This window comes from Pogoniulus pusillus, chromosome 7 (genome assembly GCF_015220805.1).
Source record: "Pogoniulus pusillus isolate bPogPus1 chromosome 7, bPogPus1.pri, whole genome shotgun sequence".
Classification (NCBI taxonomy): Eukaryota; Metazoa; Chordata; class Aves; order Piciformes; family Lybiidae; genus Pogoniulus; species Pogoniulus pusillus.
The window spans coordinates 13,991,074-14,010,651 of record NC_087270.1 but is presented as its reverse complement, the minus strand read 5'-3'; the positions used below and the strand labels follow the sequence as shown (position 1 = coordinate 14,010,651).

At 42.1% G+C, this 19,578-nt stretch overlaps 1 protein-coding gene across 4 annotated transcripts in view; it reads right to left on the bottom strand.

Moving 5' to 3' along the window:
* Nucleotides 1-19,578, bottom strand: part of SPTBN1 (spectrin beta, non-erythrocytic 1) — a 137,569-nt gene that overhangs the window by 9,610 nt on the left and 108,381 nt on the right. For all 4 annotated transcript variants that reach the window (XM_064145977.1, XM_064145978.1, XM_064145979.1 and 1 more), the window contains 13 exons: nt 16,387-16,650; nt 15,610-15,834; nt 15,310-15,399; nt 14,890-15,168; nt 13,267-13,397; nt 11,783-11,987; nt 11,265-11,639; nt 8,816-9,060; nt 8,337-8,475; nt 5,274-5,358; nt 3,947-4,143; nt 2,845-2,957; nt 2,189-2,252 (listed from right to left, as the gene is read on the bottom strand). In XM_064145977.1, the coding sequence (XP_064002047.1) occupies nt 2,189-2,252; nt 2,845-2,957; nt 3,947-4,143; nt 5,274-5,358; nt 8,337-8,475; nt 8,816-9,060; nt 11,265-11,639; nt 11,783-11,987; nt 13,267-13,397; nt 14,890-15,168; nt 15,310-15,399; nt 15,610-15,834; nt 16,387-16,650 (2,412 nt within the window). The remainder of the gene's footprint in view (nt 1-2,188; nt 2,253-2,844; nt 2,958-3,946; nt 4,144-5,273; nt 5,359-8,336; nt 8,476-8,815; nt 9,061-11,264; nt 11,640-11,782; nt 11,988-13,266; nt 13,398-14,889; nt 15,169-15,309; nt 15,400-15,609; nt 15,835-16,386; nt 16,651-19,578) is intronic.

Here is a 19,578-nt window from a genome sequence, read left to right as displayed (position 1 = left end):
TTTTCCTCGTTACAAAAGCATAGTTTTTATCTCTGAGAATACTAAGTAAAAAAGAAAAAATGTATCTATATATATTACTTTTACATATTACTTTTTAGCCAGAAAACATCTGAAGGATTCCTAGATAGTGGTCTGAAGCTACAGCTACATTGCTCCGAGAACTGCCATGCTCTTATGGGCACAGAGTGAGCACTGGTGTAGATAGTCACCAGATCATCTGCACATATTTATCAAGAACTTTTAATAGCATTAAGAAGCTACATGTTGTTATCCTGACAAAAGAAAAAAAACAAAGATGTATCATGAAGTGGAAAGACAATTTACAGCAAAAGCACAATTACTGAAGCACATCCTTTTCATGGCCTTTCCCATTTTACAAGCTCAGCCAATACAGAACCATTCAGCTGCACTACTCAGCTAGCTGTCAGAAGCATGAATTCTCATCAATCACAGCACACCTGGTGCCTCAAATCAGACATAATATGACTGTGTACATCTGATGTAGTACAACACAAGATGCAATGAACTGAGCTAGAAAGCTCTCCTGAAAGACTCAAGCGCAGATGGTGAGGATTAACATGGAAATGCATTAGATATCATGGTAATAAAATAGAGAAGCAAACAGGTGGTGTATAAAGCTATGGTAACCAACAAGATGATGATCTGGGATGTGCTTGCAGGCCACCTCATGTTCCTTGCCACAACTAGTGATCATTTCATAAAAATCAGAATGTGCAACAGACAGCTCACTTAAAGAGGAAACAAAAGGCTTCTTTTAAAGAAATAAAAAGGTAGAACAGCTCAGTAACCTAAAGCATAGAGCAAGTCTGTGTACAGACCCAAAAGTAACTGGGTCTGGCTCTTTCTTTGAAAGACAAACTGATGGGGAAAGGTCCTAGACTGGGACCCACCATTTCCTTCTAAGTGCTGGTTATGAGCTCTAATATCCACTGATATTAGGCTGCCAGTACCCTTTCCTGAACTTAATATGAACCTCAGAGAGTAAGGTTCACAAACAGAAGAAAAATAAGTATCATTTTCCTTACCACTGAAAGCATTGAGCCAAGTAAGCTCTGCAAGAAGGTAATGGAGAGGTTAAGCCAGTTTTAACTACTGTGTTTCATTAACTACATATATATATATGTTTACTACTATGTTTATGGCTGCACAATAAGATAGTTGGCATGCATCCTGACTCCAGTGGGACAGCCACATTCAAGAATGAATGAATAAGGCATGGACCATTCAGCATGTATCTATATAAAGAGATGGGATTATTGAACAACATATTTTATTTCATTTTTAAAACAAAGCATCAAAACCTCTCCATCAGGGTCTGCACCCTACTCTTGTTTATACCACTCTGTCTCCTGTGTGACTAAATCGAATTGCTGTTGTGCTAACTGGACAGGTCCAAGGCAAAATGTGGCCCAAAAATAGCTGTTCAGCAAGGTCACAACTTGTTATGAGGGCTAAATACCAAGATAAATCTAGATGCTGTTTTTTAATGTTTTATTTCATGTTTATTTTTATCTGCAGTCCATGAGTCCATTCTGCATGGAATGTTGTAAAACTAACCCTAAGGTTTTTATTTGTCAACAAGTCACAACTCTCCCCTCCCTCCCAGCCTTTACTGCCAAGCTTACTTTCACGTGTTGTCTTTGGCCTTGTAAATAACTTGCTTGCTAATGCAGCTGATTTAATAATGTTGCCGTGCTGAAACCTGTTAGTATAACTCGATGCGTCATACCTGTCAGATTCTAGTTCTCTTCTTCATTATGATGCAATCTCATTAAATCTCAATTACTCATATAAAGGACGATTTAGCTGGAAAATCTTAATACTATTAGCAACATGAAAAACTCACAGTCAATAACATGAAATAAATGTGTCACCTTAAAGTAACTGAGTGTCAGCGGGGAGATTCAAATAAACAAGGATTAAACTGAAGCAAATATATATCCAAGGGGCTGCTAATTAAATAAAAGTCAACTGATGGGAAGGAAGAGAAAAGGAGCAGGGAAATCAGAAGCTGAAAGATGAAACCAGTACCAGTAAACCATACTGAAAAAAGGTGTCTTTTGCTGCAAATGATTCTGTGTCACAGTCCAGACCACGATCGGTCATTGGCTGTCCGTCTGCTAATAAAGTTTTTGTAGTTTTGGTAGGTTTGGGAGCGGTAACTAACCCGTGGAGATTCCTGATCTGATGGCAAACCATTCTGGGAAACCTGCTCTCCTTTTGTCCCATCCCTGTGGGGAGAAAGGGAAAAGAAAAGAAATTGTGTTAAGTTCTTGAAAGCCACACATCTTTTCTACCAAAAAGAGTTTTGCCTAGTGAATATTGCACATATCAGAAGTTCAAGTTCCTAAAATACTCAGGCCTGACTGAATAAATCCAGAGTTAAGTGAGATCAAAACAGACTTCCCTGACAGTTACCTTACAAACAAGCCTACCCCTATCATGTAAGTAGTTTTATAAATATTAATTTTCCATGGACGTGACTTGAAATCTGATGCTGGATGTCACTGATGTTTTTCAAAGAAGAAAGCCAAAATTGTTCAGAGATTTGAATTCCTAACACAAGGGTTCTAAACCCAGCATTCTTACTTAGGGCCAGGTACAGCTCAGCAGCTGTAACACTGTCACAATGAAAAATAGGAATGTTTGATTCTGCAGCGAGTTCAAATATCTGGGAAAGGTCCTGTCCCCATAAACCAATGCATCTTCTCAAAGAGGGTCAAATTCAAAAACCCTATGACCTCCAGGCCCTCCCTTTACAATACATCTTCAGCCTGAGAATTCTGTATGTATACACTTCAGCTTCCTGCAGCCTGGGCTTACCACTGCTGCTGGGAGTCTGCATCCTCTGCAACTTTTGGGCTGGGCTCAGGAGTGGGCGGCTGTCTCTTCCTCTCCTCTTCCTCCTGTTGCCGACGTACTTCCAGCAGTTCCAACTGAGAAACGAAGCATTTTTGTGAATTTAAAAGCACTGCACATTTTTTTCACTGGCATATCTAGAAACTAAAAATAACCGCATAGGTTTCTGAAGCATTACTGAAATAAAAGCTTGTTGGAATAAAACTTGAAGGCATTGGTCATTAAAATTATTAATCAAGCAAGGTTTGTGGCATAGATCTGTCAGTAAAGGCTTACAGTATCAAGAGGAGTGCCTGGGCTTGGACAGCAGCTCATCACTGTTCATGTTTCTTTTCTAATTACTTCTATTAGAAAAAAATCAACAGACAAACGTGAAAGCTGCCCAAGCTATTAAAATGCTGAAAAGCTGCATCCTCTCGTCTGCTTACTATACACAGAAATGAAGAGTTCCACATCTCTGAAATTAACCAGCTAAATAAAACTGGTCTGATTTCTGAAGATGCCAAGAAACTCCATTTTGTCTGCAGCTGTGACGCCCAGTCTATGTGAAAAATTAAGCCACTTCAACTTCGGTTTCTAAAGGGAATTGTTCTCCAAAGGTGGTGACACGCTATCCAATTACTGATATTGCAGCTGCACTCCAAAAAATAAAGTGTGTTTTGTGGGTTTGTTTGTTGTTTGGTTTTTTTTTCTCTCGTTATTATGTCTTTCTAAGGGACAATACAGCCTTGTACTGGAGCAGTCAAAACACAACAAACATTTTTGACAAACCTCCCGCCACAGCACTGCCTCCTCACATTTTAACAACAAATCATTTCAAGTGTTTGGATCTGGGTCTTCCTTTGAAGTCCTTTATCGCTTAAGTTTCTTCCTTGCAGGTTGTTCTCATAAAGGAGTATGAGAGGGTTTTAGTATCATTTGGAACATGAAAATTAAGGCCCTGAGTGATTAATAAACAAATGGATCAACAGAGATTAGGCTGGTGATGCTGGGAGTTACTCTTAACAATTAGCACCAAAATGAAGGGCAGTGGCCACGTAGGGTTGTTATTGCCTACAGCACTCACCGTGGTTAGTCTCTCCAGTGCTGCAAATCTCTCATCCCAAGTAGCTGCAGATTTTTCAAATGCTTCGTGCCTCTTAATAAGTTTTTCCACTTCATCAACACTTTGACCTATTTCACGACTGGATAGGTACGGCTCCTGTCCCAGCAGCCAGGCCTCAGCCACACTTGCATCTCTTGAAAACTGGTGTACCTCCAAAACTGAGCAAAGAATGTACAGGTAGAGGTGCCGTTAACATAAAATAGAGAATTGTGCAGTCATCAGGCATCTTCTGAATTTATTTAAAATTCAGGGAGAAAAGTAAATGCACTTGGCTAAGTACTTTCCTTAACTAAGCTCAATTAAATTAATCTCTTAAAACACGGACATTTGTCCTGTTTGTTTTGAAGAAAAACAAAAGTTAAGCCCAACTTAATTTCATTTATTTAATTTTAGCTTTCAGTATTTCCTTTTTGTTCTTATCTGCTGTAGCCTACTGCCTTCAGAGCAGGAAGTCTATTATCTGCTGAGTTTCTTCTTCAGAATGGCCTGTCTACAGTGCAGCTTGACTGTAGATTGTAGTTACCTGCAACAAGCAGTATTTCTTTACTTCATGCTTGTCCACAGTGCTACAGGTTTCTTTCCTCCTGTCTTCACAGCTGAAATGAAGCTACCACTGCTTTTGTGAATGGGATCAAGCAATTTTGGTGAATAATAACTGAAAACACCCAAATTGAGGGAAAATTGTCCTTGCTATTTCTTATAGCTTGCTGAGGCTCAGAAACAATGACAAATGTATACACAGCAGCCTAGAATCTCAGAGTGACTACACTGTGTCTTATCTTTTGAGAACCTGGACAACTGCCTGTTGCAAAGGCTTCAGTCTGTACATGAAATGTGATCACCTCTGAGTATCAGAACTGAGTTGTTTGGCTTCTGTAAAATTTGCAAAACACTGCAATGCTTAAAAGTAGACCTTTTGTCAGGAAACTGCTCATTGCCACTCTAGCCTCTGAGATAACATGGACACCTTGTGTACAAAAGATAGCAGGGCTCTACCTGTCCCTCTTTTTCAGTAGTGCATGCTTTGCAAAAAGTTAGAACATGACACCTGCAAAATATAGTAGATCTGTTTTGTCTAGCTTCAAATTTTAGTGAGACATTAGGTGCAGATTTGTTGGTTTCCAATTCTCCGTTATTTCTAAGTCAAGAGGTGTGAATTTCAAGCACACTTTCAAGTACTGTTAATAAAAAAGGAAGGAGATGTAGTTTTTTTTCAGCAATCAGAAAGACACAGTAAAGAAAGAATTAGATATAGTCCTGCCCCCAAAAAATCCAAGGACATGCTTACTCAGTCTCAGCCACTCCCATCGGTCTTCCCATTTGTCAATCATTTCTTTTCTCTTTTCTGTGAGCTGCAGCAGCTTCTCCTTTATCTGAATTGAAGAGGAGAATGTAGGACTGTTACACAGCAGGCTCACACTCCACCACACCACATGACCTTGACCACCACCAGCAGCAATTGTGCTATATTGCCAGGAAATTGCTTAAACTGACTAAAACATCTGTTTTAATATTTGAAGCATAAAAAACATAACCCTCACATTAAAATATCATGTCTGCACCAGCATTAAGTGTCTGTTAAAACTACAGCACCAAGAGTATTCGATAAAAAGTGTGTAACAAACAAATCTAAACGGTGCAATCAGGTATTGTATCACTTGCTCTTTTTCTAGCAAACAAAGCAAAATGCACCGTGTGTGACTGTTACAAAAAGCCTCTAGCTAGCCAAGCTAACAACACTAACATGCCAGCATAAGCCTTGCATTATTCTGAAGGTGAAGACTGGCTAGCAAAACCTCCCAGCGCCTGAGCAAATGTTTCTCTGTGGATACTTCACAGCACATACAGAAATATCCTACAGGATACTTCACATACAAAAAAGGTCACCTCCCTGAGTGGACAATATCTTATGACATTTGGCTGTCTCCCCTCTGCCAAAGGGAGGCAGGAAGAAACAGGTTAAACCTCTAGCCTGAACAAAGCAGTAAATAAATCAAGGCCTTACGCAGCTAGGTATGTTTTTCTCTGGATTTACTCTCTCTGAGACAGACTTAGAATCATAGAATCATAGAATCAACCAGGTTGGAAGAGACCTCAAAGATCATCCAGTCCAACCTATCACCCAGCCCTAGCCAGTCAACTAGACCATGGCACTGAGTGCCTCATCCAGTCTTTTCTTGAAGACCCCCAGGGACGGTGCCTCCACCACCTCCCTGGGCAGCCCATTCCAATGGGAAATCACTCTCTCTGTGAAAAACTTCTTCCTAACATCCAGCCTATACCTACCCTGGCACAACTTGAGACTGTGTCCCCTTGTTCTATTGCTGGTTAACTGGGAGAAGAGGCCAACCCCCACCTGGCTACAATGTCCCTTCAGGTAGTTGTAGACAGTAATAAGATCACTCCTGAGCCTCCTCTTCTCCAGGCTAAACAGGCCCAGTTCTCTCAACCTCTCCTCATAGGATTTGTGTTCCAGGCCCCTCACCAGCTTTGTTGCCCTTCTCTGGACATGTTCCAGTACCTCAACATCTTTCTTGAATTGAGGGGCCCAGAACTGGACACAGTACTCAAGGTGTGGCCTGACCAGTGCTGAGTACAGGGGAAGAATAACCTCCCTTGTCCTGCTGGCCACACTGTTCCTGATGCAGGCCAGGATGCCATTGGCTCTCTTGGCCACCTGGGCACACTGCTGGCTCATCTTCAGCTTACTATCTATCAGTACCCCCAGGTCCCTTTCCTCCTGGCTGCTCTCCAGCCACTCAGTCCCCAGCCTATAGCGCTGCTTGGGGTTATTGTGGCCAAAGTGCAGAACCCTGCACTTGGCCTTGTTAAATCTCATCTCATTGGCCTCTGCCCACCCATCCAGCCTGTCCAGGTCCCTCTGCAGGGCTCTCCTACCTTCCAACAGATCAACACCTGCTCCTAGCTTGGTGTCATCTGCAAACTTACTGATGCTGGACTCAATGCCCTCGTCCAGATCATCAATAAAGATATTGAACAGGACTGGGCCCAGCACTGATCCTTGGGGAACACCACTTGTGACTGGCTGCCAACTGGATGTGGCACCATTCACCACCACTCTCTGAGCTCTGCCATCCAGCCAGTTCTTGATCCAGCACAGAGTGAATCTGTCCAAACCATGAGCTGCCAGCTTGGCTAGGAGCTTCTTGTGGCAGACAGTGTCAAAGGCTTTGCTGAAGTCCAAGTAGACTACATCCACAGCCTTCCCCACATTCACCAGGCGGGTAACCTGATCATAAAAGGAGATCAGGTTGGTGAGGCAGGACCTGCCCTTCCTAAACCCATGCTGGCTGGGCCTGATCCCTTGGCTATCCTGTAGGTGCTTTGTGATGGCACCCAAGATGACCTGTTCCATGACCTTGCCTGGCACTGAGGTCAGGCTCACAGGTCTGTAGTTTTCTGGCTCCTCCTTATGACCCTTCTTGTGTATGGGAATCACATTGGCCAGCTTCCAGTCTTCAGGGACCTCTCCAGTGAGCCAGGACTGCTGATAAATGATGGAGAGTGGCTTGGCCAGCTCAGCTGCCAGCTCTCTCAGCACCCTAGGGTGGATCCCATCCGGTCCCATGGACTTGTGAGGATCCAAGTGACTTAGCAGATCCCTTACTGCTTCCTCATGGATTAGAGGGGGACTGTACTGGTCCCTGACTCCATCCACCACTTCAGGAGTCCAGCTGTCCTGGAGACAACCTGTCCCACTAGTGAAGATTGAGGCAAAGAAGGTGTTAAGCACCTCTGCCTTTTCCTCATCCTTTGTCACTCTATTCCCCTCTCTATCTAACAAGGACTGGAGGTTGTCCTTGGCCCTTCTCTTGCTATTCATATATTTAAAGAAACACTTTTTATTTTCCTTGGCAGCTGTGGCCAGCCTGAGCTCCAAGTGGGCTTTTGCCTCTCTAATTTTTCCTCTACAAGACCTAGCAACCTCCTTGAACTTCTCCTGGGACACCTCCCCTCTTTTCCAAAGGTGATACACTTCTTCCTGCCCATTCTCTGAGCAGTTCTCTTTGTACACTGCAGCCTGGCTTACAGTTGCTGCTTCCAAAGACAGCCATCCCAGAGCTTTCTCCCAGCTGAACTGAACAAAACAGCTTTTTGTGCATTTCCTGGACTGAAAATAACAGTTTTAGTTTGGGTGCCACCTCTAATATGCCACATGAAGTCACACAGTTAACTTACACACTGATTTCACAATAGCAAGTGAGTGCAACCGTCCCTGACATAGTGCAGCTCCTTTATCTGTGTATTACACAACACAAGTTTCTGCAGATGAAAAAAGATCTACAGGGCAGCTGCACTGCAGTTGCTACACACTCCAGAAGCACAGTACCTCCTCTGATGCATAGTGTTTTCTTGCCAGAAGAGATTTGCCAAGCTCGATGCAGGTAGTAAAACTGTCATTCCGGGCATCAATTTCTGCTTTGATACCCTGGTGATTGTTCATTAGTAGTTCCACAGACGAAACATCCCTGAAATGATCAGTCCATGGTTCAGAAACACATATTCCAGATTTAACAGCTGCTAACAAACAAATAAACTAGTCCAGAACGACACAATAAAAATATTCATTCCTAGATTGTCTTTCTAGTTCAGGAAGCAAGATTGTTAGCGGCCTTTCCTTAGGAATGGCACCATTCTGGACTGAAATGGAGATCAAATAAACAAATGTGTGGGATTTAATCTCTTTGTACACAATTTTATAGTGCAATTACCTTAGCGCTCCCCAGCCTCTGCTGGGCAGCATTACACTGTTTTTCCCTTTACTGACTTGCAGTCTTATCTTCAGATGGAAAAGAGATAACTCAGTACCTTGGCTTTTCTTGGGCTTCTATCTGCCGGATAACATCTTCCATCCAGAGCATGAGATCACGAACCATGCTGAAGAAGCGGAATTTATCTCCTGTATCCACCAGTCTAACCCTGCGTCCCTCACAGGCATCCAATAATGCCTTCCATGCTTCTAGGACCTCGTTTTCCCTCTTCTGGATGTCATCAGCTTTGTCTCCAGCATAGGCAGCCTGAAGGCGTGCAGCATCCTCCTGCAGCTGTCTCATCTGATGTGTTTGTGTAAGAGAGAAATGCATCAGTGTTCAGATACTTTTGAGTCACAAACATGAGGCTATTGTAGCTCCCAGTTCATAATTTGAATGTCTTTCCAAAGGCACTGCAGATATATTTGGTCTGTCAATACTATAAAGAATTGCTCTGTTATTAAGTGACTATATCCCTTTCAAAGTGAGTGCATCCCTTTGAGACTAGTTCTTAGAGAAGACTGTTTGTTCAAGGGGCCCACAAAATAACAAAGATTTGCCATTGCCTAAACCTGCTGTAGAACTGGGTGCTAATACAAAGTGAATGTTAAAACTCAGTACAAATGGGGATCATTTTAATCAGCACATTTTCAATGCTACTCAGAAACTCCTGTATCAAAACTGCTACCCTGACAGAGTAAGAAAAAAGTATTTTAATGACAGAGAGTTGTTTTTTTTTCCCCAGAATGTAGATAAAGACTCCAATCTGAAGAGTATTTGTAAATTCAAAGATCTTTTTACTATTAGAATTTCTTCTCCTTTGAAATAACTGTCTTGGGACATCAAGTGCTATTTCTTGATTGTTTCATGTATTTTTGAGCCAGAAATCATTCCACTACCTCTTGTCTAATAATTTTGTCTCTTATTTTTTTAAGCAAACAGAAAACAACAGCAAAAAAAGGTTGAACACCTCATTAACAGTTTTCTAGCTACAGACAGAAAGATTAGGCCATTGATCCATCTTGGAGTTCTAGCCATTTGACCCAGAAACCATCCTAAGTGCTTTCTCCACAGCTCTGTGCTGTGCAATTTATTCCCTGAATGTAATTACATTTTTGAGAGGCTGAGATTGGTGCTTTGTGAGTGTCTCCCATTTCATGTATAAAATCTACAGCTTCTGAAAGTAAAACACTCGGAAAATCAACTGGTTGCAATATCTCCTTTAGTGTAAACAACTATGTAAATTGCAACACAGTCAAGAATTGGCAGGTGGCTTGGCTGTAAAACCTCTTTTTTCCAACGGTTAGGATAAATGCAGTTGTAATTCCTCCATTCATGCAACTTGTTCTCTTCTAAAACTGTCCTTTTTGGCAGCTGAACATTGGTTTTTGGTATAAAATCCCATGTGCTGTATGAATGGCTGCCGCCTTCTATTTAACTTACCTTTGCTTCAAAAGATTTGTAATTAGATCAAATTTGGCTGCTTTAAAAAAAAATATCTTAGCCTGGACTATCTACTTTAAATCTCTTCAGACTGCTGTCAGGAAGCATCATAAAAGCAGTATTTAGTTAGAATGGCCAGATTCATAGCAAAGTCAGAAAGCCTCTAAGTAGGTCTACAGACCTCCTTTGCCTCTCAGAAAAGAAAACATGCTAAGCAGAAGAGGTTGGAGCTTTGTGGCAGTTTTAAAACAAACTCTCCTCCAGTAAAACCCAACCAGGCTTACACAGCACTTCATATTTGCCCCTGTCCCCCTAGCACCCTGCAGAATATTTACTCTTCCATGAGACAGTTGTGCCTTTTGTTCACTGAAGTGAACGTGCCATAAGGAACAGCCATAAGGAAGGTGGCTTCCAGCACAATCAATATAATACCCAAGAATAACATTAAGGGCATAAAAATGTGAAACTTGTATTTCAGGCTACATCTGGTACATTAAAAATTCTTTACAGATTTAGTACCTGTTCAATGTCTTTCAGAAATTGATTAAAGAAGTGATATGTTAAGTCACATGTAAGCTATTTTTCAATCCCATCAGCAACACAATGTACTGCTGAAGTTGCTGCTTGAGGCAGTCAAAGAAAAGTCCTCAGAGGAGCTAAAGTGTTATTACCCTTGTGCTTCTCCATCCATGCTCTCTTCCTAGACATGAGGCAAGCTCAGACTGTCAGGGGCTGCTTTATTTCAAATCAATACAGAAGCTCTCTGCCTCTGTTTATTCCTCAACCAAGGATAGGAAATGGAATAACATTGAAGAACTACCTACATATTCAGAAATCTGTGCGCTTACAGACTGCTGTTTCAGATGGATTAATTTACCTAATAAAATGGCTGAGATGCAGAAAGATAAGAAAATCCACAGGTGAAGTTATTCCCACAGAAATACACTTGGAAAGCACCTGGCAGCACTCTGCCTCCCAGGCACAGAGCGGCAAGAGCAGCAGCAGTAGAACTCTGCAGGTCAGGTTCCTACGCCCACAAACAACACCATTTGCTTGCTACACACCTGAGTGCCAAGTGCCTGGATATCATGCTCAAATGTTGTGTGCATTCTCTGTAGTGTTTCCACTGTGTTTTGGTCTCTACCGAGCTCTTCAGGTAGTTTCTTATGTTTGTCTTGAATACGCCCTAAGATCTCCTTGGCATCATGGTAAAACTTGTGCAGTTCATAAGAGGCTGCTAGAATTTGTGTTCTTGTGTCAATGAGCTCCAGAAGATCAGCCCAGGCCTCATTGAGTCCGTCCTTCCACTCTGCAATTGTCGCAGCATCTGAATGTCCAGAGTTGATGAGCTCATCTGCCATGTGGTTAACAGTATCAACACGCTCCTGTCCAATGTTTCCAGTGTCTCGGGCAAATTCCCGGAATCGCTCCTGCAGCATCTGAAATGCAGAGAAATGGACTCATGCATGGCTATAGTTATAAACTGATCTGAGTGAACCAAAGAAGGCAGCCATCCTTTTAGATTAAATGTCTAGCTTCCAGGAAAGGAAGGTTAACCTGCAGCCACATCCAAGGAACTTACCGTGACGTGCTCATAATCCTGTCCCAGCTCGTGGGATCCTGCCACTACCTCCCGTTCAGCAATCCACTGCTCCAGGTCATCCACCTCTCGGTTAAGCTGGAATAGCCTGTGTCTCTCATCCAGCTTGCCCCGTCTCTCTTCAGCTAGATCCTTCAGGCCTGCATACAGCTTATCCACTTTGGACTGGCGCATACTGATACGCTCACTGAAAAATAACAGAGAGTGCTGAGTCTTCATCGTCTTTCAAAAAGAATCACAGTAAATGAGGAAAAAAAACCTAAAAGGAATAAAAATCTCTCTTGGGGTATTTAATCCTTAGAATGTGGGTCTGACTCAAACACAGATCTTACTCAGATACATCCTTTCCCATCACAGTTGCCTGCCCTGTACATATAATCCCCCTGGCTTTAGAAAGTGATTCTCAGAAACAAGCTCTCCACTCATCTGACCACAAATCACACCAGAGTCTTCTCCCAAAATTAGATCCAGGATCTGAGCTGCTGAAGCAAGCAGCATTTCATTTTGATTCAAATTCTTCTTCAAAATTCAGAAGTATTTAATGAGTTTATTAGTCCTAAAGCTCAGCATTTCCAAAAACTAGTAATACTCACTGTACCTTTTGTCTATATACTGTCTAAGCCATATAGCCCTCCCAAATTGCCTTCCCTCTGCCTTGTAAAGCTGGATTACATTATCCCAGTCAGCTCAGATAGGAAATCCACCCTCAGAAATTCTCATGACCACAAGAGAGTGATTCTGAGCTAAATAACAATCTTCCAGAGAGCGTCTTTCCTACCCTTACACATCTGTGAAGGCAGAACAGTTAAATACATCAGCCTCACAGTGAAATCAGCCTTGCAGTCAAAGCCAAGGGAGAATTCTGCTTGCTTCACTGCAGCTCTTACAACAAAACAGTTCTTAAGCTTCCCAAATTTTTCCACAGGGAAAGTGATTTATGAAAGTTTGGATAAATTCACCCCAAATCAAGATGTTAATGTGCCTATGTTTAAAGCCTCCAATCCCAGTTTCTGATTTTAATGGAATCTGAAAGAGGAGGCAGATCTTGGCAAACAGTGGCTTGAGACAGAAGGATAAATGACTGTGATCCTCTGTGCTGAACATGACAGCTGGTTGAAAGAGTGAGTATGGCCCCCTCCTTGTCTCACAAGTTTGTTATACCTCTGTATGGCTCAGCATTGCTGCCAGACCAGGTAACACTAGCACATGTAAAGGATACAACAGACACTGAAGGTGCTCAGTACTGTCCAGAAATCAGCACCAGCACACACTGGCAATTCACAGGATCCTGTCTCTGGCCAAATCCAGTGGTCCAACATGCATCTTGAATTGAGTAAGGCTGAATTTCCTTTCTATAAACTATTCTAAGCTACTTTTTGCTGTAGTTTTTGTGTGCCAGAACGACCCTGTGAATTGACTGAAGTACTAAAAGAATGCATAATCCAATTAAAAATGGCAGTTAATACCTTTCTGGGTGATTATCTGCCACCAAAGTTCTGCTGGTCTTTGAAAGCTGGTGCACAGTTTCAGCATAGTCTTCTACAGCTTGTTCCAAAATCTGGTGTTTCTTCAGCATGGACACTGCACTCTGTTCATCCTGTAATGGTGACAAAAGATGATAGCCAAGTCCCCCACTCAGAGAAAGACACAACATAGCAAGCTCAGCTTGGTGTGCAAGCAAAAAGTGGTAGCTGGAAAGATTTATACAGAAGTGCTCCCAAGTACATCTTGAATACAAGTTGTTCTGACAATGGTGTATTAATAGTTGAGTTCACAGCAAATGGTGCCCACAGAAAGCAGAGTAATACAAGTGAAAGAGCAAATACACTAGCCCCTCTGGGATGTACAGCAATATTACATCAGCTGTGTATTGAGCATACTGAATTTCCTCTTCTATGAAGCTCTTTGTGTGTTTACACAATGCTAGTGATTGTGCAGAGCTCAGAAAAATGGAACAGTTTTAGGCACACCACTTGTCAGGCTTTTGAAGAGCAGCCTGAGTCAAAGAAAAGAAATCCTACAGAGCCCATGCCAAAGGATTCTCCACCAAAGTGTCTGCAGAAATTCCAATCAAGACCTATGGAATATGTTATTCTGATACAAAGCTGAGGTTTATTTTATCAGGATTGTGAACACAAAGCATTAATGTAAATAACAAATAAGATACAGCACTCTTAATGCCTCCTTGAAAAAATTAAGTTCATATACTCCGTAGTATGATGTGATGCTCTTGTGATTTCACATCACTGGGAGTAAAAGCTGATGACTAGTGGTACCACAAGAGTGATTATCAGGCCTGCTTCACAGAAAGTGGTATTGTCCTGTTACCAGTGATTCAAACCTCACAGAAAACTTGACCTAATTGGACTGTACTAGTAGCTTTAGCCTTACAGCAGAGGAAGGCACACAGTTGCTATCCACAGTCTGGCAGTGCTCTACTGACTCAGCACAGCAAAGCCTGTTCTCCATACTATCAGAGATGTCATAACAGGTAAGAGAGATGATCATCTTAGGTTTCACAGGGAATTAAATTTGGTTATGTCAGCGTTACACTAGTGACAAATTAAATTATATCATGTGGCCGTTTGAGCTAGATTTCTAGCTCAGACATAAAAAAAATCAGAACAGAGAAACTTAGAAGTGGAAGCTCTGAGTGGAGAGCTGAACATTCTAGGGATAGGCCATATAATGGCAACAATGGATAAGTTAATGTAATTTCATTGGAGCATCAAGAGCTTTATGTCTGAAAGCACAGCTTGTACCTTCCCCTTGCTGCATCTGCTGCTCCCGCTGCTATCTTACCCCGATGCTGTTTTGGCTGCTGCTGCTTTTGCTGCTTCGCTGCCACTTGACCCCTTCCCCATCTTCCTGAAGGTTATTATATTTCTGTAGTAGTTTATTCCCCTTATACTGTTATACTTAGCTTAAACTATAAGAAATGCAATTTCATTTTTCCTGACTTGCCAAAAAAATCTGTGTTGTAGTGAATTTACTCTACTGGGGGAGGGATTCAACCTAAGCTAGGACACATCTGACCCCCTCTAGCTAAGTAATCCAAACTGAACTAGTGTCTCTATGGGGCAGCTCACCTTGGCTTTCTCTTCTGACATCATGTAGAGCTCTTGCTCACTCATCCAGGCCTCTGCCTCAGCAGCATCAAAGTAATACTGCTGTGCTCTGTGTGACTCCTCAAGGCGCTTGTGGCGTTTCTCTGTCTCCTCAATGAGAAGGTTCCACAGCTCCTTCAAGTCTGCAAGTCTCTGCTGAATTGCTTCAGCATTAGGGCTACTCTCTGTGATAATGTTCTGACTCCTCTCAAAAATGTCATCAATACGAGGCTGATGTCCCTGGATTTCTTTCTGAAGAGTCTACATGGGAGAAAAGCATACCGATGAGATACTGCACCAAGCAGAAAAAGCCTTTTCAATCCTTTCTCAAGCTTTTCCTTCCAGAATTAATCAACACTAAGGAGAAATAACAGGTATGAAGCTCTAATAGCATGCACTTACCTGATTTTTCTTTATAAGTAGCTGCACAGTCTGGAGATTGTGTCCATGATCAGTAGATGTAGCTATAGGCATCCTCTCTCCAACCCACAACTGAAAGTAAAAGAAGACATGTAGATATGATTTCAAGCAATCCCAGATACAGTTAGGTCAGCAAAAGGGGGCAGGTGTACATAAGATGCAAAAAGCAGCATTACTGAAATGTGCTATTAAGATGTGATTGAAAGGTTTCCTCTGTGATAGCTTTGCAATAGGTGTGACATTTTTCTATTGTTTGGGGAAGAGGATTTCTTGTGTACTCACAATTTCATCTTCCACATCCCGGTTGAACTGGTGGATCTCTTTGGAGGCCAGCAGGTTTGCCTTTCTTTCATTCAAAGGCTCCAACAACTCCAAGAATTTCTTTTCTACAGTAAGGCGTTTGCCATCGACTTCATCTGTACTCTTCCCTTCTTGACTTAAAGCCCTTGCCTGGCTTTGCAGCTCCTCTATCTCCTTCTTACGAACATCCATTTGGTTCTCTAGCATCTAAACAGAAACATAGAAAAAATGTCCTGAAAAACAGGATAAAACCACAGATTCACAACTGTGGCCACCTGCTGATATCCCTCAGTTATGGCTGCTGGTGCAAATGGTGAAGTTGTCCAACCACACACTTACATATCTTCTAACAGTCATTCACAACTTACCCTGAATAACTTTGGAGTACAGCTAATGACACACAAGAGCTTCATATCTACATGCTCTTCTTGCTACTCCTTGCTGCTTTCACAGCAATGAATCACAGACCAAACAGCTTCAGACCAGTGTGAATCACAGTCAGGAAGCCATGTACAGAGAGGGAATGACCAAGTGACTAAAGGACTACAGTGGCAGACAAAACATATAGAAGGTGGAGATTTTACCAAGAACTAGATGGCTGATTTGTTTCTGGGTGTATTTCTGGTTCTTCTTAAAGATACATGATGTAATGGGAAGAAAGAAAAGCAAACCAATTCTTTTATACACTGAAAGAATGCTCTCCACTGTTTGTTTAAGTACAGATATCTCCTGTCCTCCCTGCAACTGTGTTCCATTTACCTGCTGCTTCTTCAATAGGATATTGACACTGGTGAGATCTTTTCCATAATCATCTGACTGAATTTGACTCTCCAACCCATTCAGCCACTTATCCAAATCAGCACAGCTCTGGGTGAAAAGCTCTGCCTTGTTTGCATCAAAGAGACGCTGAGCCTTGGTCTGAGTAGTGGATTCAAGCTCTTCCCACATCTGATGGAGACCAGTCAACTTTTCTTTCACCACAGCTTCAGTCTCGGGTTTCTCTGCAATGAGCTGCATTCCCTCCTGCAAAATAAAGAGCAATAAAAAGTTACCTCCTCAGAAGCACTCAGAGACTGTTAGTGAAATTATTTTGATTAGTAAGCACTCAGGATTCCTCATATGCTGGCAGCATCAAGTACCTATGTTCTATCTCAAATTATCCAGTGACTCCTTCCAGAACATCATCTCTCAGATCTGTCCATTCCCAGGAAGAGGGATTATTTGCATTAGGAAGGCCAAACAACACCTCCTGCCTTTTCCCCACAACGTAGTCCTTTGTGGGAGCTCCTGAGGCCACTACTCAGATGAGAGTGGAGCTGACTGCCCCATGCACCTGTGTGACAGCAGAGGAAGGAATGGCAACTGAAAAATCTATGTCCATCTTCTGCAGCCCAAGTCACTGGGAAAGCAATGTACCCAGTGTAATGCAGGGGTGAGTAGCTTACAGCACCAAAACTGAGAGGAAAGAGGTTACACTGATGGGTTATAGCAATAAACATGGATCTAAGCTGGTATCCGAGAAGAACCACCTTTCTTGGGAAGCAGAAACCCTGTACCAGGTGTAGCACCAGCAGAGCATCTGGATTGCAGGTATCTTTTTGTCTTCACAAAGACTGCATTAGTTTCGGAAATATTTTCTTTACTTTCATACTTCTACCTCTGTGTCTGGGTGGTTGTGCTAGTTTGAAGCTAATTGGAATGTTTTACTGAGAGAAATTAAATCCTTAGCTGTAAGAAGAAAGGAGAAAAACAACAGTAATCTATATCCCTCAGTTTTTTTGCTGAGAAATGCAACTAGCCAAAATATAGATAAGACAGTCACTTCTCACACACTTCTCAGTTAGTTCTTCACTTCTGGCTGTGTCTTCTTTCTGGTGGTCTGGTCTTTGTGGTTGCCTCTGACTTAAATCTAATCCAACCTAACCCTTTTTCCTCTCTTGAATCGCTCTTTGTCAAATATTTTGTCTTAGCCTGTGCCTTCATGGGATCAAGAAAGGCAGCAGAAGTTTTTTCTAGCAGGTCTGAATCTCTGAGAGTCTGACCTGATGCCCGTGACTTTGAATCTGGTTTAGGGTTAGAAGCTGCTGCCTGAGGATTTGAACTAGGTGCAGATTTACAAACAGCTGCAACCTGGACAGCTTGAGCAGAAGAAGCAGTAGCTGTGTCCCCTTTTTCTGCACCCGAACAGAAACTGTTTATAGAACATGAAAGAGATTGGAGATTGTTTTCCTCCTATATCAGGAGCTTGTGGAATCCGCCTCTTTCATTTTCTTAAAGCAGACACGTTCACATTTTTTATACACAATGCTACCATTAGTGCTAAAACCAGAATTATTAGGGCTATATACATACACGATAAATATACCACTGTATTACATGTGTAGAACTCACTACAGGGATCTGGGAGTTCCACTTTGGGCCAGACAACACATATTAAAGCTATCGGAGGAGAAAGAGGAGTTGCAATATTTCCTGATCTATTAAAAGCATGGTTGGAAATAATTTCAGTAACATTAATCCAACCCAGACAGTAGTATCTGAAGTCCAAAAAACATCCCTTTAAGCTTTTTCCATATCATATTAAAAATCAAGGAACCAATTTTTGCTGTCAACCAACAGTAGAACCACCACACCCCTAACAGGTACAAAATAGAAAATAAAATGTCAAATAACTTAATTCCTTAACTTCCATCTGGCTGAGTCTAGTCTGGGTGATTTCGTCAGAGTGTGGGGGGGTGGGTAACACCCAAACCATCACAGTGGTGCTGACAAGGGACAAAACATTTGAGATGTGAACACTTCTCACAACCCAGCACATTTAATAACTGTGACCACTGGTAGTATTAAGTTATCATAGAATCAACCAGGCTGGAAGAGACCTCCAAGATCATCCAGTCCAACCTATCCCCCAGCCCTGTCCAATCAACTAGACCATGGCACCATGTGTCTAACCCAGGCTTTTCTTGAACACCTCCTGGGATGGCAACTCCACCACCTCCCTGGGCAGGCCATTCCAATGGCAAATCACTCTCTCTGTCAAGAACTTCCTCCTAACATCCAGCCTATACCTCCTCCAGCACAACTTGTTCTGTTGTTCCCCTTGTTCTCTTGCTGGTTGCCTGGAAGAAGAGACTGACCCCACCTGGCTACAGCCTCCCTTCAGGTAGTTGTAGCCAGCAATGAGGTCACCCCTGAGCCTACTCTTCTCCAGGTTAAACAACCCCAGCTCCCTCAGCCTCTCCTCATAGGGCCTGTGTTTCAAGCAGCCTTCTAATTACACCATTACAGAGTATTGCCATTTGCAGATCACAGAAAAGCCTCTAATGGGATAGAGTGCCAAGTGGAAGAGGAAATGAGCAATTAAGCTAACTTACACTGAACAGAAACCCACTGTCAGAGCTAAGAATGAGACCTCCTTAGTGTTCCAGAATTTCACATCAGAAATGGAGGAGGAAAAAGTACAGCTCATCACAGTGCACTAGAGCCTTCAAAGTAACTTGATACATAATTGTGAATCTTAATCACAAAACTGTACTTTACCTCATCCACTAATTCTACCCAGGGAAAGACAGTCTGATCATAGTCCTGAATGCATAGAAGCCAGCATGGCAGCATGGGAGTCAAAATTTAGTTATTTGCCCACATTCAGTTATTTCTCAGGAAGCATTTCTACTTTATTACATCAAATCACAACATTTACCCCTTTTACTCTTGGGTACGTAAACTAGGTTATGCCTTCCTCCCAACAGGCACAAAAGACTAGCCAAAATTAAACTGGCTCCTTAGCCAAAGACTATTCTGTGAGAATGTCTTGGATAAAGAACATTTAACCTCAGTGGAAAAATAAAATGGGTTAGATGAAGACAATACAACAGATACTTATCCTAAAGTAATGAAATCTCCTTTTGCCTTAGCTGGAGAGAAAATTCAGGATGCAACTCTGCAGAGGAA